Source organism: Acinonyx jubatus, chromosome A1 (genome assembly GCF_027475565.1).
Source record: "Acinonyx jubatus isolate Ajub_Pintada_27869175 chromosome A1, VMU_Ajub_asm_v1.0, whole genome shotgun sequence".
In the NCBI taxonomy this organism is placed as follows: Eukaryota; Metazoa; Chordata; class Mammalia; order Carnivora; family Felidae; genus Acinonyx; species Acinonyx jubatus.
In genome coordinates, this window is record NC_069380.1 from 23,695,053 (window position 1) to 23,718,167 (window position 23,115).

The following is a 23,115-nucleotide window of genomic DNA, read 5'->3' on the forward strand; positions in this document are numbered from 1 at the left end:
CATTAAGAGACATTGATTGAAATTATCAATCATTTCACCAAATTATGAAAGCACTTCCCAGCTGTGGATTGATCCCTGAAGAGCCTGGCTCTAATGATCTCCATCATTATTGCAGCTAGGAACAGCCCATGGGGAGCCTCAGCCCCCAGGGTAAGAATTTACAGCCCAAATGAAATTTCATTACTCAATAAAGTAGAAAGCAACTAAGTCTAAGATCATCACTCCTTCCTTCTCTTCTTTGTTCATTCAGTTTTTAGAACCCTCCCTAACTTACTGCATTCCAGAGAACAACTCAACGAAATCAGTTCCTCTCTGAAGAGTAATTTGGTGTGTGTGGTTAACTGGGTGAAATGCAGACCATACAGAAAACTAAGTCGATAGAGAAGGTGGACGTATAGCTAAGAGCAAGAGCTCTGCCTTGGAAAGTGGCAACACAGAAGAAATGGGAGGAATAAACTCCTTCTCTGTTTCTCTGTAAAAAAGAGAAAAAGATTTTGTAAACAATTAGTTTTGAAGAAGTATTTCAGTAGTTAGGCTCCATGGCATCTGAACAGAGCACTGTTATGTGCACAGACTGACTTGAGTTACTCAAGATTAAGTCACATTATAAGGAGGGCTTTTGTTATAAGCAAATTCCCATTTTTAGACAGTAGGAAATAAACTTAGTATATGTTAAGTCACCAGCTTTGAAATTAATTGGAATAATGTAGTCTTTAAGGAAATGATGTATGGTCAAGGAGCGTTTTTATCTGTTCATTTAAGTCCACAGGAAATGAGACCCTGGGAGGGATCCTTTCCAACCAGGGTCATGTTGGTGGACATTAGATAGAAGAATGTTCATGATATCAAGTTCTATCACAGGAAAGTATGAGAAATTTAAATATATATTATCTATAAAATGTACAGTCCACTTTTTAATTTCTTCTACCTTAGTACTTTGGTTTATTCAACATACATTTATTGAGCACCTACTATATGCCAGGCTGAGAGGCTCAGAAATACATTAAAATACAAAGACCTTGCCTTTAAGACACTTGATATATGTAAGACAAACATGTAGAGCAGAGGGAAGAGTATCTGTGCTAGCTACTCTTGGCCTTGAGGCATGCTAGTCACTATTCCAAGTGTCATCCTGGTTTGTCAACTGCTAATTACTGGTCTGCAAGGAATTCAACACAAAGTGAGACTATACCTTTAGAAAATTTTATGTAAGGTTGAAATTACTGCCATATCTAAGCATATGATCACTTTTCTAGTAATCCATTTATTTTGTATGTTACATAACTTCAGACTATAACATATTTGTAATTAAAATACATATATATGTGAATATTTATATGTATGTACATGTGTATATGTGTATATATACATACATGTATATATAACCAGTCCTTAAGCACAGAGCTTTTGAGAAACACTACTTAACACTTTAGAGAGTTCATATCAGAACTAAGTTAATCTGTGCAAATAGCATCACTTTAGAATCCTTTCCCACCCCACCCTCACAATTCACTCCAAAAGATTAGGTAAATGTTCTTATAACAACTCATTGCAAAGTCCAGAAATATGCCTAAAAACTTTCTTTTAGCTTATGGCCTGGGAGCATGCTGGCTATCTAGGATCATTAGACAAACTTTATTTGTCCTGCTCAGTATCTTTAAATTTTTTATCCCCCTATTGAAAATTTACAAAATTTCAAAAACAAATCTAGATAATTGTCTTTTCTTAGAAAATAATAAAATGTGGGAACACAGGCCTATAGCCCACAGGATTGTGATCCAAAGAAATGGAACCCACGGGCACTTCGGTGGCTCAGTCAGTTTAGCATCTAGGCTTGGCACAGGTCATGATTTCATGGTTCATGAATTTGAGCCCTGCATCTGTGCTGACATCTCAGAGCCTGGAGCCTGCTTTGAATTCTGTGTCTCCCTCTCTCTCTGCCCCTTCCCCGCTTGTACTGTTTCTCTCTCTCTCTCAAAAATAAACATTAAAAAAGAAAGAAAAAAATGGTACCCAAATCTCTCCTTTGAGTTGCATACTTGTCCTCTGTAGATATTTGAATTTAGCACATTTACTTTTCTTCATTTCCTTGGTCTCTTTGGGGATGTCAGTACATCCCAGCTCATCCCCTATAGCTATCTTGCCTATAACTTTTTGCAGCCCAAATAGGAAACTAGGGACCCCTGTGGTAAATAAAATATGGACAGGTTGTAATTTTCAAAAGCAGAATACTAGTTTTGGTTCAAGAAATTCTGAGGTGATGGGGAAAATGAGAGGTTTTCCAAATACCACTCATTAGAGATAATCCCTAAAAAGTTGGATGGTAAAAACCATACACCCCTGGAGTGTAACAGGGAAGAAGTTTTGCCTATCAAACTGAACTCCTAGAAGAAAAACTTGAGAAACTATCCTTTTCCTCATAGCATCTCCTAATTTCATGAAGATTTATTCACTAAACAAATGTTTATGTAGTACTTGCTATGTAGCAATCCTATACACCATGGATTCAGTTGTGGACAAAATTAAGTCCCCACCGTTATGGAACTTACATTCCAATCAAGAGACAGAGACAATAAACACCCCCAAAAATGTATGAATAAGTAATATAATTTCAGACAGTAACTATGGTGAAGAAAACAAAACAGGACAACAGAATACGACATGACTGGGTATTTGTATCAGGGAGAAGACGTTTTATTATAAGACAAAAATTAGGAGAAGACACCCACATGGACATTTTGTGGGACATAAAAAGTCACAGAAAAGAAGGAAATGGGGAACTGGCAAGGACATATTTAAGGTGGTTAGCCAGACTGACGAAATGAAGAAAAACAGAGATGGTCGACTCAAGCACCTACAGGTAGTCTGGTACACAACCTCAAGAAGAGAACGGACAAAGAGATTTCCAGGCTAAGGAAAGAGCACACAGGTCCTGAAATAGGAGCGAGTTTGAAATGTCACGGAACTTATAAAGGTTTCCACATGTTTCTTATTCTTCTTTGGAGGACTTTTTCTAAATTGCCCCAGGATTCTCAGCAAACCACTACTGATAGGACAAATTGTCATCTACTGACTTTAGCTAGTCCTTATTATTTCCACCATGTTTTCACCTTTGCTTCTTCTCCATGCCACTCCCCAGTACCTGATAACATCCCTGTCAGCACCATCATCACTAGGACCAAAGTCTAAGACAAAAGTTTGAATTTACTGCCAAGTGATACACCAAGTAATGACAGTGAGTCAGGTATGTGACATCCAGGCACAAAATGGGAGTGGTATTTGAAGATTTGTCCTAATTCTATTGTGCACATTTTAATAACCCATGTCTTAAAGGCCCCTGATGAATTTCAATGGTACAGGAAAACTTTTGAAAATTATGTGATGGTAGTTTTTTTTCTCGGGACAGTAGAGGCCGTGTAGCGTCACCGTTACTCTGAGGAGAGAACAGTCGGTAGAGGGGTGCAAAAATGCAGAGCAATAAAACCTTTAACTTGGAGAAGCAAAACCATACTCCAAGGAAGCATCATCAGCATCACCACCAGCAGCACCACCAACAGCAACAGCCACCACTGCCACCAATACCTGCAAATGGGCAACAAGCCAGCAGCCAAAATGAAGGCTTGACTATTGACCTGAAGAATTTTAGGAAACCAGGAGAGAAGACCTTCACCCAACGTAGCCGGCTCTTTGTGGGCAATCTTCCTCCTGACATCACTGAGGAGGAGATGAGGAAACTATTTGAGAAATATGGGAAGGCAGGCAAAGTCTTCATTCATAAGGATAAGGGCTTTGGCTTTATCTGCTTGGAAACGCGAACCCTAGCAGAGATTGCCAAAGTAGAGCTGGACAACATGCCACTTCGTGGAAAGCAGCTGCGTGTGCGCTTTGCCTGCCATAGTGCATCGCTCACAGTCCGAAACCTTCCTCAGTATGTTTCTAACGAACTGCTGGAGGAAGCTTTTTCTGTGTTAGGCCAAGTGGAAAGGGCTGTAGTCATCGTGGATGATAGAGGAAGGCCCTCAGGAAAAGGCATTGTTGAATTCTCAGGGAAGCCAGCTGCTTGGAAAGCTCTGGACAGGTGCAGTGAAGGCTCCTTCTTGTTAACCACATTTCCTCGGCCTGTGACTGTGGAGCCCATGGACCAGTTGGATGATGAAGAGGGACTTCCAGAGAAGCTGGTTATAAAGAACCAGCAATTTCATAAGGAGCGAGAACAGCCACCCAGATTTGCACAGCCTGGCTCCTTTGAGTATGAGTATGCCATGCGCTGGAAGGCACTCATTGAGATGGAGAAGCAGCAGCAGGACCAAGTGGACCGCAACATCAAGGAAGCTCGTGAGAAGCTGGAGATGGAGATGGAGGCTGCTCGCCATGAGCACCAAGTCATGTTAATGAGACAGGATTTGATGAGGCATCAAGAAGAACTCCGGAGGATGGAAGAGCTGCACAACCAAGAAGTGCAAAAACGAAAGCAACTGGAGCTCAGGCGGGAGGAAGAGCGCAGGCGCCGTGAAGAAGAGATGCGGCGGCAACAGGAAGGATTCAAGGGAACATTCCCTGATGCGAGAGAACAGGAGATACGGATGGGCCAGATGGCCATGGGAGGTGCTATGGGCATAAACAACAGAGGCGCCATGCCCCCTGCTCCAGTGCCAGCTGGTACCCCAGCTCCTCCAGGACCTGCCACTATGATGCCAGATGGAACCTTGGGATTGACCCCACCAACAACTGAACGCTTTGGCCAGGCTGCTACCATGGAAGGAATTGGGGCCATTGGTGGAACCCCTCCTGCGTTCAACTGTGCAGCTCCTGGAGCTGAATTTGCTCCAAACAAACGTCGCCGATACTAATAAAAATTTCACTGTCTAGTTTCCCAAAAATCCTCAAAAGAAAGACCCTTTTTGGACTAGCCAGAATTCTGCCCTGGAAAAAGTGTTAGGGATTCCTCCCAATAGTTAGGTCTTCCTTGCCTGTACTACTCTAAGGGAGTATGCTGGAGGCTGAGGGCAAGGGAGGGGCGATAAAATTTAACAAATCAAAAAAAAAAAATGTGATGGTAAATAAAACTTATTCAACAATTGGACATTTGAAATCTTTACCACATGGACCAGAATAGATTTAGGACCTGGAGAGGTACTTTAAAAGCCAAGTATCATCACCAGTTCCAAGAACAACCACACTGTATACTATACAATATCTAAAAAAAGGAAGCTATCTAGTACAATATAAAAATCACTGTGATTATGTTTATCATATTGTAACATGTAATCAAATCAATAAAATTAGCACCCCCCCACCCACTCCCAAGTAAATGATATGGGATAAAAGGTTTCAGAAGTGAAACTAAAAGGAAAATGAATCATTCCAAGAATATGAAATTATATAATTCATTTTTAGAAGATTAAAAATAAAAAGATACTTCATAACTTCCTTCAGTGAAAGGAATTATTTATGTTGGTACAAGGAGTATAATTGAAAAGGAGGTATAAGAACAAGAAAACTGAATACTAGTGTGAAAATCGGCAGATGGTGGGAGATATAGATTATCTCATTGTTCTTGTTCAATATTTATTAAGCATCCTGTTTTCCAAATGCTGTCACTTATGAAATTCCAGGTATATATAGCTTAGTGAAGGAAGAGGTAGGGTTTATAGACTCAAAAAACACAACTAAAACGGTAGAACTTTTGAAGTTTGTCTTTGAATGAACTTCCCACCTCCGTTTTAACTCTCCTTTCCAATACTATTCAACCACCAGTTTTGGGGATGCGACTGGGGATGAGGCAGTGGGTTACAAGCAAAGGTATAATTCAAACTCTGGCCTTCTTTCCAGGATGTCAACTCAAATTACCTACCTTCCATACAAACCCATCAAAATTCCTAGTCCTATCTAGAAAGTAACAATTGGACTCAAGTTTCACATCCCATTGGAAATGACTAATGATGAATTTGAAAAAAATACATGTTATGTATTATATTATTTACACGTAATTTCACAGAAACAAGACAGGTAGCACATAGACTGCAATACAGTGTTAATACGAATAGATGGGATACACATATACCTTTCTGTTAAAAAAGCAAAACAACAACAACAAAAAAAACACAACCTCTCTGGGTGGCTTCCCAGGCTCACCAGGGCCAAAGGCATCAAGTTGTCCAGCGGTCCACCGGGTGGGGGCCCCAGGGGATGTTTGATTCACTGATACAAGCTCTCACTGCCCATATTCCTGGGAACTTACATAACATTCTATCTGTGCCTACGGTTTTCCCAGAATGAGTAAGGATGAAGTATGTATGAATCAGGCCAGAAGCTGTGGGTCATTAACATCTTCACCTCGCAGGCTTCAACTAATGATTCGAGGAAATTGGTTGTATAAAAACCCTAGCTCCCTCCTCCTCGAGTTAGTGAATTCTGACAAGTGTATTTTGTGTGTTTCCCGGGGTTTCCTTGATGGATTAACTTCTAGTCTCCTACCATTGTTGTCGGCATCATGATGTACTCCCTATTGACTGATTTATCTCCTCTGTGTCAATTCTTCACTCCCTTACCAGTGTTCCCTACATCTATCTCCCAAACAAATTCTTTGCACACAGATTTTTGCCCCAGTATCTGTTTTTGAATGAGCCAAATTAAGATACTCTTTATGAACTTATTTGCATATAAGATGAGCTTGTTTATCCAAATAGATTTTCTCTATACCGGTAGCTAAGGGGCAACTGTGACTGAGAGGGCTGTCCTATGCACTCTGCCTACATCAGCACCTCTTTTTCTCCTACTCAGTTTTCAAGCCGTCCCATGTTCCTACCTTGCCCACAAGCATGCTCTGCTTTTTCCCAACCCCACTTATCTCTTCCACATGTGGGATCATGTCTCACTTATTGCTTCAACCACACACCTAACACTCATCTCCAACATAATAGGACCTCAGGTGACTTAACATGTGGAAAGGATGTCCATGTAAATTCCCTTGTGTTATGATACGTCTCATCGCTCCTTCTTCAAGGCCAAGGTTTCCTTAAGGGGCAAGATGATAAGGATTAGATTAAGTATTCAAAATATCCTCACTCCTTTGGGCATCTGAGATCTGGACTCTGACTTGGCCTCAGTTACGCCTGAGCTCTTATCCAAAATTACTTGTGGCTCATCAGTGATTTGTGAAGTATGGATATTATCCTTTCACTTGATCTTAAAAACAGCATCTAATTTTTAAATCTTTATTTCTCAAAAGACTAATCATCTGCCAGCATTCAAGTCTAAACTCTTCTGTCCACCTGTCTTTCAGGAAAATCCCTACTGAACACCCAACTACAGACTTCAACTGATTCCCTGAACAGCTTGGTTTCACAGGCTGCAGTTGGATATAATTTTCCTGATGCTGAGATTAACTTCCTTCTATTTCTGACCAATGAGGTCATCATCACCCCCAGCATTGTCAACAAATATGATGATTTCCATAGACGAAAAAGTTCATAGTGAGTGTATTCCCATGCGTGTCTTTTTAAAAGTATCTTTTAGCTTTATTGTGCTATCCTTGATTCTATTTTGGTTTAAAGGCATTTATAGTATCCTAAACCATAATGAACATCCCTATGGCAGAAATAAAATCAATGTTATAGCTTTCTTTCGAGAGGTGAACATCTTAGCTTTTAAGATACTTTCTCCCATAAAGCAAAGTCTACAGCAGAGATGCACTCCCTTGTGATCTTTCTGGTCACCTTCCCAAACTTCTAACAATTTACGAGTATCTTCCACGTCAATGTCTTGCCAAGATTTTCCAAGTTTCAAATATTGAACAATGCAAAATCAGCCCTGTGTTTAGACTAGCAGTACTAACCCTACAATGCTGCATCTTCAACTTGCAATCCACTGGTCTCCGGAGAGGTCAATGCTCATACTGCAAGTTACCTACTTTTTCGCGACATAAAGTGGCATGCAATTTCCCAGTAGTAAAATCTTGAAGGCTTGCTTTCTAGTCACGTGGATCTAAAAGACAGCTGTGTTTTCCATGAATTCTTTGCTGCATATTACACACATGCCACAGAAACTGGTATCCTTTTCCCATGCTGCTGTTGCTCCAGAAATTTTTCAATCTGTTTCTGAAGCTGCTCTGATGAAACATCATGCAACAAAACGTAGTTGTCTTTTTCTTTCCAAAGAGCATGTTGGGTTGATTCTCATTGCTCTACAGGACTCAGTGATAAACCTCTTTGCTTGGGTGGGGGTGGGGAAGGGGAGGTTCTCTCTCAACTCTGTCTCCATTCTAAACACAATTCCCAGCTCCTGGTTTGATGGCTTTCCGATTCAATTTTCTTGTCTTGCCCCACAACATCCCTAAATTGATATGCTTTTCCCCTTCAAATTTCAATTGTCTTGCAATTTCTCTGAAGTGAGCTTGCTGTACAGCCCCTTCACTGACACAAGATACGAAAGAGCATTCAGGAAGAAAAATTAAGGGCTTAGCAAGCATTCCAGTTTGGCTTTCTAAATGAACACTTTTTATATCCTTTGAAAAAAATATCGAGGGACCTACAAAATACAGTTTTGTCAACTCTAACTTACAGGTGTGGCGTTCGTATGAGGGACGGTACAAGAGTGGTTGAGAGCCACTCCACCTTGCTGTAGGTCCTGGCCCCACCATTTACCACCTATTCAATAGTTGCTATTTGTGACCCTGCACAAGTTTCTTATCCTGCTTCCATTTCCTCATCTGTACAACGAGCAAAAATAGTACTTAATAGGCTAGTGGTAAGGATTAAAAGGAAAAAAAATACATATTGATAATTGCTTACCTTGTCATAAATGTTACTAGCTATTTTTATTGGTCAGTCTAGTGCCAAGTCTATTATAAAGGAGAATGTTTACTTTCAGGAGATGCCTGCATGTCATTTTTGGTCATTGGGCTCTGAAGGTAGCCTCTATGTTTTCACCACCTCTATGAATTACTCCCCCAAATCTCACAGTCTTTCTTCATATGCCGGCCAGATGTTTCATTTGCTGAATCCCTTCTCTGTCTCATGTCACTGTTGGCATGCTTTTGGGGTACATGGAACGGCACTGAACAACTGTGTTGAGGCACCGATGGGCTCAATAGGTAATATCTGTCTCCCTCACAGAGGTTCAGGAACAACTGAAAAATGCAGTATCATTAGACAAGTAGAACACCACACTTATTATAAGGAAAAGATTAGGGAAGGTGGCTTGTATCTACAGGGAGCTAAGTTTCCTTCTATTAAATCCCTCAAACATACAGACTTCCCCTTCCAAGTTGTGACTGTAAGCTTCCCAACCTTTACAACAAAACTGACCAGAAAGGTAAGAGCAGACGTGCTCTGTGGGCACATTTGCTCCCAAAGGGGGGAAAAGGAGGAATGAAAACGTTTACGTCCAGGTTCTCCTTGCCAAATCCCTACTGAGACTGTCACATCTCTAAAGAACTTGCATGAGGAAGTAGAAGCAGGCAAAGACTGATATCCCACTGGTGCTGCATCTACCCTGGAAGAAACATCAGGAGTGAGAAGAAGCACTCCTCTCCAAACAGGCTGGAAGCTATTACAGTGTAAGACTGGCCAGTAGTCCTATCAAAGGAGAAACCAAACTGCAAGCTCACAGTCCTATCATCAGAGCCTTGCCTTCCTCCTGTTTCCTGCCCTGAATTTGATAGAGGAAAAAAAAAATAAAAAAAAAAATTATCCGACAAGCCCACATTTGAGTTTTAAATAACTCAGTTTTTCCTCAATTTGATCGGTCTATTATAATCCCTGACATTCTAAGAAGCCCCACAAAACTGTAAAATAGAGCCAGTGCTACAAGAAAGTGTTTTTTGGTGCCACAGATGTACAAGTTATGATAGTACAGATAGGCATTACCCACATCCATCCTTCCCTTTCCGTCCCAGACTCACCAAAATGAGATGACACATGACACTGATCACAGCGTGATACAGCATTGTTTCTGACATACCCTTAAGCACAGTGACCCTAGAATTTGTTAAGAAAAAAAAATGTGGTAGGCGGGGAAAGTTGTCAATTATGATTTCATGGTTGTGCTTCATTTCTTTGGAAAAGGGCACAATATTTTAAAGGTCAAATCTCCTATTTGCCCTTTTGTCTTGCTTGATTCCTGTAGTAACTCCTCAGCCTTGTCTAGGATCCTGGCAGAGGATTTCAGAGGCTCTCCCTTAACACAACACGCCCAAGCAAGCTCATCAACCTTGTAACCAAGCTGTTCTTTTTTTTTTTTTTTTCTCTTGCAGCCACTCTATTTTCTCCATTTTGTGGGTGTTGTGCTAGATTTCAGAAATAAGCCCAAGTAGAAGTAAGAACTAAATTATTCCCTTTAACTTAAAAAGGTAGCATCTTCCAACACAAACACAGACCTTCCTTGATGCGCAAAGGTTCACTTGTTGGAAACCCGGTAGATCCAAGGTCTAAAGACCAAGGAAGGACAGGGAGATACTCTTCTGATGGCAAGGGGAGCCCTCAAATAGTATCAATGAGAGAAGAGATACATTTTAGAAAGGATTTCAAACTCTGAGGTAGAAGCATTGAAACAAAGTTTTGTTTTCTTTTTCTCGCCCCCTCCCCCATAACTCAGTATGTTAAGAAATACTATGGGAATATAAACAACATGTGATCTGTATATGGCCTACCATTACTCTGACCCAAATTGGAGCATTTCTTCAAAAAATTGCCAACGAAATACAAAATGCTACTACCACGACAGTGTAGTCCGCAGTTTTTCTTTAACTAGTGTCTCTCTCTGGAGTGCTGGCTTTCTTTCTCATTAAGAGATAATAGCCCCTTTTCAGACACTCAACTTTCATGACTGTTTCTACACGGTTTGAGGATTCTGAACAGCATGATTGTAACGAACTCATATTACACACATTGACAACTCAGAAGAACACCACAAATCATGTAAAAAGGAGTTTCATCTATACTAAACTGTTCAGTAAATTGTAGGGTATAAACCACCTATTTGCCTAGGACATGCTTACCAATTCCTCATACTAAATATTACAGTTTTCCAGAAATTGTAAAGCTTTAAGTCCATCCCACTTTACTACAAAATGAAATATAATGTATTTTAAATGTGTACAATTTTTTTTTTAATTTGTGATGCAGGTGGGGACAGGAATAAAGTATGTTTCAGAATAGACAGAAAAGGACTCTATTTGGTCAGCCTTGGGGCGCCTTCATGGCTCAGTCATTTGAGCATCGACTTCCGCTCAGGTCATCATCTCACCGTTGATGAGTTCAAGCCCCACATTTGGCTCTGTGCAGACAGCTCAGAGCCTGGAGCCTGCTTTGGATTCTGTGTCTCCCCCTTTCTCTGCCCCTCTCCCCACTCATGCTCTGTCTCAAAAATAAACATTAAAAAAAATTTATTTATCAGCTTCCCAAAGACATGATTGCCTCATCACTCTGCAAAGACACACTGCCCAGGGTTCCTTAGCACCACATGTGTTCATGTTGCCACATAAAACGTAGAAGGCTTAGTTAAATTTGAATTTCAAATAAGCAACAAAAAATTCTAAAAGTAAGCATGTTCCAAACATTGCGTGGGACACACTTATGTGAAAAAAAATGTATTCATTGTTCATCTGAAATTTAAATTCAGTTAGGCATCCTCTATTTCTATTTGCTACACGTTGACCTTTCACCACCTCGTTGGACTTTTAAACCCTCCTTACTTGATATGAGATGAAGCTGCTTCATGAACAAAATCAGGGCAGAAATAGCATAATTCATGCTGGCCAAGTTTGGTTTTTTCTTTTGTTCCTTAGTTCAGAAAATTATTTTGAGAGAGAAAATGTCAACCCACAATTATATGTCTTTATTAAAAAAAAAATAAGAACGTACCTCAAAGCCATCCGCTTTTAAAGGCTAGTATTGACAAAATCTTCACTCTAGGCAAGACAACGTTCCAACCTGACCTAAACAGGTATCTATGAAATTAGGACTACTGTGATAACAATGGTTACCAGGCAGCTTAGGCAACGAAAAATTATGGCACATTACCCAAAACAGGTAATAGTGAAGCCTGGAATTAAACCTAGCAATGTTCATGCCACAGCTGGTGCTTGAAACAACTAATCCACATGCTTCATGACTCGAGCCCTGAACTAGGAATTTATTGTATTATTTGAGCATAACTGACACATAGTGTTCTATTAGTTTCAAGCGTACAACCTGGTGATCTGACAAGTTTATACGTTAGGCTATGTTCACTACAAGTATAAGCTACCATCTGTCCTGTTACATCACTATTAAAATATCATTGACTATATTCTTTATGCTGTGTTGCACTCATTCCATAGCTGGAAGCCTGTATCTCCCACTGTCCTTTACTCATTTTGCCCAACCCACCATCCCCTTCTCCTCTGGCAACCATTAGTTTATTCTATTTATAAGTCAATTCTGCTTTTTGTTCTTGTTTAGAAACGTTTGGAACTTTTGTTCTAGGTCCCTGTGTGCAGTCTCAAGTGGCACAGTCTCATCCTCTTTTATGGCTAACAGTCCATTGCATAAATACCAGGTTTCCTTAATCCATTCATCTGTTGATGGACACTTAGGTTGCTTCCATGTCTTGGCTATTGTAAATAATGCTGCAATTAATATAGGGGTGCACGTATCTTTTGAAATTAACTTATTTTCCCTGAGTAAATACCCAGTACTTAAATTATTAGATCAGGTGGTATCTTTAATTTTTTAAAGATACTGGTTTCCACAGTGGCTGCACCAATTTATATTCCCATCAATAGTGCACAAGGGTTCCTTTTATGCTACATTCTTGCCAATATTTGTTTCTTCTCATCTTGATTGTAGCCATTCTAACAGATGTAAAGTAATATCTCACTGTAGTTTTGCATTTCTCTCATTAGTGATGGTGAACATCTTTTCATTTGTCTGTTGGCCATGTGTAGGTCTTCTCTGGAAAAATGTCTATTCAAGTCCTCTGCCCATCTTTTAATTGGATTGTTTGATGTTCAATGGGTTAAGTTCTTTATATTTTAGGTATTAACCTCTTAATGAATATATAATTTGCAAGTATCCTCCCCATTCGGTAGGTTGTCTTTGTGTTTTCTTGATGGTTTCCTCTACCATTCAAAACCTTGTATTTTGATGTAGTCCCAAGAGTTTATTTTTGATTTTGTTCCCCTTGCCTTATGACAGGTATCTAGAAAAAGTGTTGGTATGGTCAATGGCAGAGAAATTACAGCCCATTTTCTCCTTCTGGGATTTTTATGGTATTGGGTCTCACATTTAGATATTTAATCTATTATTCTTGTGTGTGGTGTTAAAAGTAGTACAGTTTCACTCTACATGTAGCCGTCCAGTTTTCACAGCACCATTTATTGAAAAGATGGTCTTTCCCCATTTTATTTTCTTTCTTTTTTCTGGCATAGATTAATGATATAAATGTGATTTTATTTCTAGGGTCTCTGTTCTGTTCCACTGATCTGTATGCTTATGTTTGTGCCAGTACCATATGGTTTTGATTACTATGGCTTTGTAGGACGTCTTGAAATTTGGAATCGCTTGGAAATTGGAAAAGCTTTGCTTTTCTTTCTCAGGATTGCTTGGGCTATCTGTGGTCTTCTATGGCTCTATACAAATTTTAGGATTATTTGTTCTAGTTTTATGAAAAATGCTGTTACTTTGGTACGGATTGCATTGAATCTGTAGATTGCTTTGAGTAATATGGACGTTTTACTCAAACGTTTGAGAATATGGCAATATTCTTCTAATCCATGAGCATGGAATACCTAATTTAGGTCATCTTTGATTTCCTTCATCAGCATTTTATTGTTCTCAGAGTAAGATCTTTCACCCAAGTTTCTTCCTAGGTATTTTATTCTTTTTGGTGCAATTTCTTTCTGTGACTTCATTTTTAATGTTAGAAACAATACGAATTTATAACAATTTTGTATCCTGCAACTTTATTAAATTCATTTACTATTTATAGTTTTTTGGTTAAGTCTTTAGCATTTTCTAGGTTTAGTATCATATTATCTACAAATAATTGGTTTAACTTTTTCTTTAACAATATGGAAGCCTCATTTTTTTTTTTTTTTTTTTTTTTGTCTGATTGCTGTGGTTAGGACTTCCAGTACTATGTCGAATGAAATTGCTAAGACTGGACATCCTTGTCTTATTTCTAACCTTAGAGGGACATCTGTCAGTTGTGCACCACCGAGAAGGTTTTGAGTTTTAGGTTTTCATATATAGCCTTTATTATGTTAAAGTATGTTCTAATTCCATTTTGTTGGGTTTTTATCATGAATGAATGTTGAATCTTAAATGCTATTTCTGCAACTATTGAGATAATTAGGTGATTTTTATCTTTCCTTTTGTTGATGGTGGTGTAGGATACTGATTGATTTGCAAACACTGAAACATTCTTGCATCCTGTTCATGGTCCTGGTGAATAATCTTTTTAACCTATTGTTATATGTGGTTTGCTATTATTTTGTTGAGGTTTTTTCCATTTGTGTTCATCAAGGATACTGGCCTTAGTTGGTTTTTTGTCTGTGTGTTGTTTGTGGTGTCTTTGCCTGCTTTCAGTAACAGGGTAATGCTGGCCTCATTGAATTCATTTGGAAGCTTCCCTTCCTCTTATATTTTTTGGAATAGTTTGAGGAGTATAGTTATAAACTCTTTAAATATGTGGTAGAATATACTTGTGAATCCATCTGGTCCTGGACTTTTATTTTTTGGAATTTTTTTCAATTACCAATTGAGCTTTGTTACATGTCATCAGTCTGTTCTGATTTTCTATTTCTTCATGGTTCAGTTTTGTAAGATTATGTTTCTAAGAATTTATCCCTTCTAGATTGTCCAGTTTGTTGGCATACAGTTTTTCATGGTATTCTTTTATAATCCTTTGCATTTCTGTGGTATTAGTTTTTACTTCTCTACTGATTTGAGCCCTCTTTTTCTTGATGTATCTGGCTAAGGGTTTGTCAATTTTTTTTTTAATTTTATTTAAATCCAAGTGAGTTAACATATAGTTTAATAATGGTTTCAGGAAAGTTTAGTGATTCATCACTTACATAAAACACCCAATGCTCATCATAACAACCACCCTCCTTAATGCTCACCACCCATTTAGCCCATCCCCACACCCACCTCCCCTCCACCAACCCTCTCTGTTTGTTCTCTGTATTAAAGAGTCTCTTATAGTTTGCCCTCCCAGGATTTGTCAATTTTATCTGTTTGAAGAACCATATGCCTGGGGTGCCTGGGTGGCTCAGTCAGTTGAGCATCTGACTTTGACTCAGGTCATCTCCCACTCAGGTCATGATCTCACAGTATGTGGGATCAAGCCCTGTCTCAGGCTCTGTGCTCACAGTTGTGAACCTGGAGCCTGCTTCAGATTCTGTGCCTCCCACATTCTCTGCCCCTACACCCCCAATACTCTGTCACAAAAATAAAGCAAAAAAGTTTTTAAAACATATCCTGGTTTCCTCGTTCTATTTTTTTTTTGTATTTTTTGCTTTTGTTTTTTTCTTAAGTCTCTATGTCAATTATTTTCTGCCCTGATCTCTATTTACTTTCTTCTACTCACCTTGGGATTTGCTTTTTCTAATTTCTTTAGGCATAAAGTTACATTGAGTTTTTTGTTTGAGGGGGTAAACTCATTTTGAACTCAATCATCTCCAAACAGTACAGAATATATTTCCAATGGACTTAATTTTCCTTGAAAATTATCAATCATTTTCTAAACATTTGCCTAAATCTTTATTTTTGACCATATTCCCTCTTAAATGACTTCCAGAAATTCATTAGCTGCTGTCTTAAAAACTACCTATTTTAAGCTACATGAAGTGATCCTACTTCTAGTTCCCTACATTTGATAAGGGCCACATTCTATCTAGTAACAGATTGCAATTATATGACGTCCAACCAGAGCATATCCTCCTAATATCACTGTCATTATAATGAAGAATTAATCTCACAGATTTTTAGTGACATTTCTCTATCATTACCCACCCTCCTTTTGTCTTTACTGAAAGCTAACTGGAAATGAGATCTTAAAGTGGCCACACCCTAGTTCTTTACAATGGTCCACAAAACTTTGTAAGCCTTCCTTTCCAGGCAGGGCTTCCTAGGGCTTGGTGCTGTCTGGCATGAATTAATTTGGTCATCAGTTCATCATCTATCTAATGAAAGTGTACACAGTGTAAGAACTGGGTGGGGGGGGTGGAGAGGGGGAGCAGTCTGATCTCAGGTATTTTATAATCTAATGAGTGACACCTCAAACTGCTTATAGTGACTTCTCATTCTCCTGTATCTGGGTTTGTACTGCCTGCTTAAAGCAGCTTGCTTTATGCACACTAGATTTCAAGTGGGAGACTAATGGGACAGGTCCTCTAAGAGCTCCAAATACCTTTGAACACCAGCTCTGCCCACATATGTTGTCCCACAAGAGCTAATATGGAGGGCAGATAGAGATGGTTGATGGTTCCTATCCTGCCTGGCTCGCTCACCTTCTGAAAATTAGAGTTAGCCCAATGTCATCAGCACAGTCAAGCTAAGGTAAAAGGAAATTTCAAAATTGCGTGACCAAACAAACCTAGTTACGAGGGTCGCTTTTCAAAATAAAGTTGGAAGGCCATAGGGAGGAGGAATTTATGCATGTCCTCATTGGAGAAACTATAAACTTATTTTGTAAACCTTTCCATCAGCTGGAAGCCCTCAGTCAGCACTTAACTGCCTCCACACCCTGAGGCCTGGATCACTGGCATTATTCAAGTCAAAAGGAATCAATGCAATTTAACAAGTTTCAACTCCTCATTTGAATAGTAACTCAATGAATCCCAGTTTAACCTAGCTTCAATCCCTGTTTCCTGTAGAGGACAGACCTGAGAACCACACTTGTAGCCTTCTGCCTATATAATTCTGTACACACACATGCACACATACAATGTCTTTCTCAGAACATGAGTTAGGTTTCTACCTGAATCTGTCTCCCAAGTTGCAATTCTAACAGCCCAAATAAACAAACCTATGTTAGCTTTAATTTTCAGTGAGTTCTTTCTCGGTTAATGCTATGTTCCAAACAATTCCAGCCAGCCAAATACATAGAACAGTCATCATGCTTTAAATAACTTCAGTCGTATGCAACAACAGTAATTCTTTTTAATTTCCATCCAAGTTAGTTACCTTATAGGGCAATAAAGATTTCAGGAGTAGAATCCAGTAATTCATCCCCTACATATAACATTCAGGGTTCATCCCAGCAAGTGTTCTCCTTAATGCTCTTTGCCCACTTAGCCCATTATCTCACTCAAAACATCTCCAGCAACCCTCAGTTTGTTCTCTGTATTTATGATGCTCTTATGTTTTGTCCCTCCCTGTTTTTATATTTTTGCTTCCCTTAAGTTCATCTGGTTTTTTTTGTTTGTTTGTTTTGTTTTAAGTTCATCTGTTTTTTACCTTAAATTCCACATAGGAGTGAAGTCATATGATACTTGTCTTTCTCTAATTTTGCTTAGCATAAGAGACTCCAGCATCATTCATATTGTTGCAAAAGGTAAAATTTCATTCTTTTCAATTTCCTGTAATATTGCATTGTGTATGTACATATATCTATATACATACACAAAGATATATACACATACATGTATGTTTGTATATATATACACACACACACACACCCCACATCTTCTTTATCTGTTCTTCAGTGGATGGACATTTGGGCTCTTTCCTTTGGCTATTGTCCATAGTGCTATCAATATTGGGGTGCATGTGCCCCTTTGAAAGAGCACACCTAGGGGCGCCCAGGTGGCTCAGTCATTTAAGCTTCCAACTTCGGCTCAGGTCATGATGTCACAGTTTGTGATTTCCAGCCCCATGTCAGGCTCTGTGCTAACATCTCAGACCTGGAGCCTGCTTGGGATTATGTGTCTCCTTCTCTCTCTGCCCCTTCGCTGCTTGCTTGCTTTCTCACTCTCTCAAAAATAAACTTTAAAAATATATGTATGTCAAGAAAGAAACAGCACACCTGTATCCTTTAGATAAATACCTAGCAGTGCAATTCCAACAGCAGTAATTTGTCATGGTATCTACTGTTTGAAAAAAAAAAAAAAATAGGCTCCAAAATGGTGTCCCTTAGGCCAAGTCACCAAACTGGGGCTTAGTATCTAACATAATTGTATTTTCAATCTCTCCTGGGCATTTACGTCTTCATCTGTCAATCATGAATTCTCAGATTGTCAATGAGGTAGTCTGTCACATGGGTCCTCTCTATCTCCCAAAGGAAGATGGGATAAATCCACTAAATAAAATTCCCTGCCTTGCCCTTTAGGGTGGTTGACCTTGCCTAGAACAGTCTTTTCTTTTACCATTAACTTTCTTGTCCCCCCTTCTTATAAAACCTTTCCATTTTGCACAACTCCTCAGATCTCCCCTTTATGTGCTAGTTAAGATGCTGCCTGATTTAACAATCACCTAAAGCCAATCAGATCCTCAAACTTACTCAACTGGGTTTTGTTTTTTAATACTACACTTAGGTCTCTTATCTGCCAGCCCAACCACTTATGTAGGAGTTGAGTTAGGTTTCTTTCTCCTTTCCCAATGCCTTGTTCTCATACGGGCCACAATAGCCTAATGATTTAAATTTCTGGATTTAAATTTCAAACAAATCAACGTTGTTTTCTCAAGTTTCCTGGTCTCACCTGACACTCATTCAAACTCTTCTCCATGTCAAAGGAATCGTGTCAGCTGCCTCTGGAGGTTCTCTCTTACAGTGTCCATTACTCAGTCTCCTGTCCTTTGCTCTCTCTTGATTCCCCGTCACTGACTTCTGACAGCACCAGTGTGAATTGTGGTGCTGTCATCACATAAAAAGTCACACTGCTCCTCCACTGAGGGTTGTTGCTTTTGTTGACCACATGTGCCTTATGAAGGGCTGAGCTCCCTGTGTTTCAAAATTCACTAACAAAGCTGCTGATGTTCTGGAATCCTTGCTAGGTATCCAGACTGTGCAATGTTCTCAGAATAAGATACAATTTTTTTATTTTTAATTTTTTTATACCACATATATTACCTTCTTTTAGAGGAACTCATACCCAAGCAGTATACTGCCTTGCACTCCAGCAGGCAACAGTAGAAACAGGATTTTAACATTTGCTTTTAAGTCTCCTCCCTTTAGGCCCACAAGTCAGTTCTAGGCTCACTGTGCTTATCCTTTCCGGAAACATAGGCTAATTATTGAGCCAAGTTTATTGGCCTGAACCACCCTTCTAATGTTCTTTTCCAAGAGGAAAACTTTAGACCTTCATGGTGGGACCTCTCTATAGTCCTCCAGGGTCAGAGTCCCACATTTAAACACATTAGGTTTAAGCTCCAACTCTTGCTGTCTTTGTGAGATTTTTTTTCCCCAGTCCAGAGAATAAACTAGCCACTTATTAAGCCCTTATAGTACAAAACAGTAGTGTAAAAGGCTGTGAAGATCATAGAAATTTCTAGACTATTAATAAAATGTCCTGTCAACATAAACTTGACTCCTTCAAAGTTTAAAGCTTTACAAAAGAAATAAAGTCAAAAGGCAAATGGCAAGTGAAGAAATATATGTAGGTATACATGACAGATTACTTATTTTCTTGACAGGCAGATAACTCTTACAAATCAATACAAAAGATGAATAAGACAACTAAAAAATGAGCCAGCAATGTGAATAGAGAATTCACAGAAAAAAAAAAAATAGCAAATAAATCTAGAAAGCAATACTTACCTTACCCATAATCAAAGGAATATTAATTTTAACAGGAAAATACTAGAAGATATTCTAGATTTTCACCTGGAAAATTAGAAAAGGTTTACAAGAATAATAAATCTAGTACTATGAAGGTAGGAAGAATCCAGCACTCTGATACCCTGCTCTAAAAGGAACAAATTATTACAATTATTTGGAGACCACCTTGATGATATCAATAAAAATGAAGTTTGCATACCTTTTGACCCAGAAAGCTCTGGAAATTTATTCAACAGACATACCTGCAAGCATGTATTTAGAACATGTATTCAATAGCATAATTGCTCTGAGGATCTATCCTTGTGTTTTCAAATGGGAAATGTCGCTGTGAACAAAGCCATTGGCTGAAACTTATGCATGGAATAACATGGTTTGTATAAAGTAAGTAGATGGATTGATAGGTAGATAGGTAAGTACTTTTAACGCATAGTAAAGTAGGTTAGATGAAGTAGAAAACAAAGTGGTTGGTCTGGGGAATAACAATGCATATGGGGGCAAAGTAGAAGCGACCACAGTCATGGCAGCATTTAACCTTTCACTTTATTCCCCTCACATTGTGCAATTTTTTTTCACAACAAACACGTGTAACTTTTGTAATTTAAAATGATATTTTTTTTTGAAAACAAAAGAAAAAATAGCCCCAGCTTAAATAGCTCCTGTAAGTAGCAGGGGACTTCATGAAGTGTCCCTTATTTAAGGACTCGGTCCTTAAAAAGTTGAATGTGCGTCTCCTTTCTCTGATATTCTTCTGCCCAGCCCACTGCTCTCTCTGGCGTATGGTCTGAATCTCTTCCCACCACGACACAAACTCCACTTTCTCCTGGTCACAACGTCACATCTTTCACGTATTACACCCCTGTCTCTCATCTTGTCAACATAGCACAATCACAATTGCCCGTCCTAGCCTGGTACTACTCCACAGTCTTCCTACCAGAACTGTTTTAGCCAACATTTCAAGGACATGTTGGTAAATTAGAAGAGTAGTAGCTATGGTAGTCTTTGGAACACGATATAAAAATAACCTGTCAGAACATAGACCTACCTAGTTTAGTCACACCCTGCACATAAATAGCACATTGCTTGCTTCTTCATGGAACAAAATACAGAGGCAAGGACACCCTCACAAGTCATTCAACATCTATTTTTGAAATTTTTTCTTTCTAGTCCCACAGGTTACACATACCTTTGTAGAGAATACAACTAGCAAGTAGAAAACAAATTAAAATAGCCCAACTGCTTTTTCACATTTTGACACACGCAAATATGTGCTGGCTTTACAAAAATAGGTTTGTATCTATGTATGAACACCTTTTATTGTAATAATTTTTCTAGAAGTAAATATGCAGCCGCATTATCATTTTGAACTGATATTTAATATTATGTTCCATTACTTGATGCATTCATTCATACCACAAACGTTCAGGAGAGTTTTCTGGTCTCAACGCATATCATCATGAATAAAAATACCCCTGAGCTCTTGAGTTTATATTCCAGTGGGAGAACAAATAAATATATATTATAAATGCATTTGGGGACAAGCACAATTTACAAAACAAAGGAGGGTGATGTGATGTTGCACTGCAGAGCTGCAGAGGGAGAAGCCAGGCTTTTAGGCAAGTTGGCAAGGACGGTGACCTTTGAATGGGTGGGAATGAACTCTTCGGATGGAAATACGTAGGCAGAGTCCCAGTAAAACTAACAGGAAAGGTCCTAAAGGCTCAAATAGTCTTTTCATGTCCCATATTTATTTTTCACACTTAAAGATTATATAATGATTCTCATTTGATTTCCTCTAGTATTTGGGGAGGAGGATTTCATTGTTGCATTTAAATCTTTTATTCAAACAAGTATATTTATCTTAATACAGGGATTTTAATCCTCTTGTGAATGAGTAAATGTATCAGTGTATATGCTCCCATTATTTCCCCAGGATAATTTCCTAGAGGTAGAATAGATTTAAAACACTGACTTTTTAAAGGTTTTTTTGATGCACATTGCCTAACTGCACACCCAGGAGGACTGGAACAATTTGAAGTGTTTAGGATATATCTCACCACACCCTTAAGAACTTGTGAAATCCAGAACACTATCATCTAGGAGAACAAAAGCATCTCAGGTTTTTCCACTGCACAGTCTTTTAAAAATTGCTTTATGTATGTATATATCTACTTGGTTATATTTATCTTTTCTGGTTTCTCTGTTCATCCTTAATCATTTTGTAGTATCTATTTTAATGCTGTGATATTACCTCCCTGAAGGTTGATGAAAATCATACTTTATTTTTCGGTAATTTCCTTCATTATAACATACAATTCCACCTTTAATCAGTTTAATGGTTCATATTTTAAACTTCATTTTGTCTGAAAATACTGCACCCAACTTTCTTTAAAAATGCTCACTTGTGGGGCGCCTGGCTGGTTCAGTCGGCTAAGTGTCCAACTTTGGCTCAGGTCACAAGTTTGAGCCCCATGTCAGGATCTGTGCTGACAGCTTGGAGCCTCCTTCGAATTCTGTGTCTCCTTCTCCCTGCCCCTCCCTTGCTCATGAGCTCTCTCTCTTAAAAATAAATGTTAAAAAAAATTTTTTTTAAATGATCGCTTGCAGAGCATCTGGGTGGCTCAGTCAGTTAAGCATCCAACTTCAACTCAGGTCATGATCTCAAAGTTCATGAGTTCAAGCCTCCCGTCGGACTCTGCGCTGAGAGTTTAAGCCTGGAGCCTGCTTCAGATTCTGTCTCCCTCTCTCTCTGCCCCTCCCCCACTTGCACTTGGTCTCTCTCTCTCTCTCTCTCAAAAGTAAACATTAAAGAAAAAAATTTAAATTTCTTGCTCTCTAAAAAAAAATGTTCACTCGCACTAGGTTTTTTGTGGTACCTTAGTTTTCATGAGGCACTGTGTTATGGGTGCGTCACTTGTTAATGGTATAAAGTTCCATTTTGGTTTGGTACCCAAAAGTATACATTTTATTCAATTAACTTTGTGTAATTTATAGTCATAACAGGCACAGTGGGTCTTATTTCTGATTGTTTTTTTTCCCAGTTGGTTCCTTTTAGATATTGCTTTTGCTTCTCTAATTGGAAAGCCACATCAGGTGATTTTTATAAGTACTGAATTTTCAGGTTTTAGAAAAAACAATCTAAACAATTTTCTTAATGTCAACAGAATTTCTCTTTTTCTATGTAAGGTTAAATAATGCACCTCTTCCCTTTCTCTGACATTTTCTTTTTACTTGTGTCAAGTATGATTTGGAACTTTCATTTCATTACGGTCATTGTGTTTCTGCTACAGTCCGTATGTTTTCAAGAATAATATTTGCATCTTTTCTAATCATTTTTACTTAGAATTAATTCCA

The 23,115-nt window shown here is 38.7% G+C and overlaps 1 protein-coding gene across 1 annotated transcript; it reads left to right on the top strand.

Annotated features, from left to right (window-relative positions):
• Positions 1–3,384: 3,384 nt before the first annotated feature.
• On the top strand, positions 3,385–5,032 carry LOC113600993 (non-POU domain-containing octamer-binding protein-like). Its single transcript, XM_053215522.1, has one exon. It carries the CDS (start codon positions 3,468–3,470, stop codon positions 4,848–4,850), a length of 1,383 nt encoding a protein of 460 aa, XP_053071497.1. The 5' UTR covers positions 3,385–3,467; the 3' UTR covers positions 4,851–5,032.
• The last annotated feature ends 18,083 nt before the right edge of the window (positions 5,033–23,115 follow it).

Bases quoted from the DNA above. Each gene is read 5' to 3' on its own strand.
- LOC113600993 (XM_053215522.1), top strand. From the start codon at position 3,468: ATGCAGAGCAATAAAACCTTTAACTTGGAGAAGCAAAACCATACTCCA.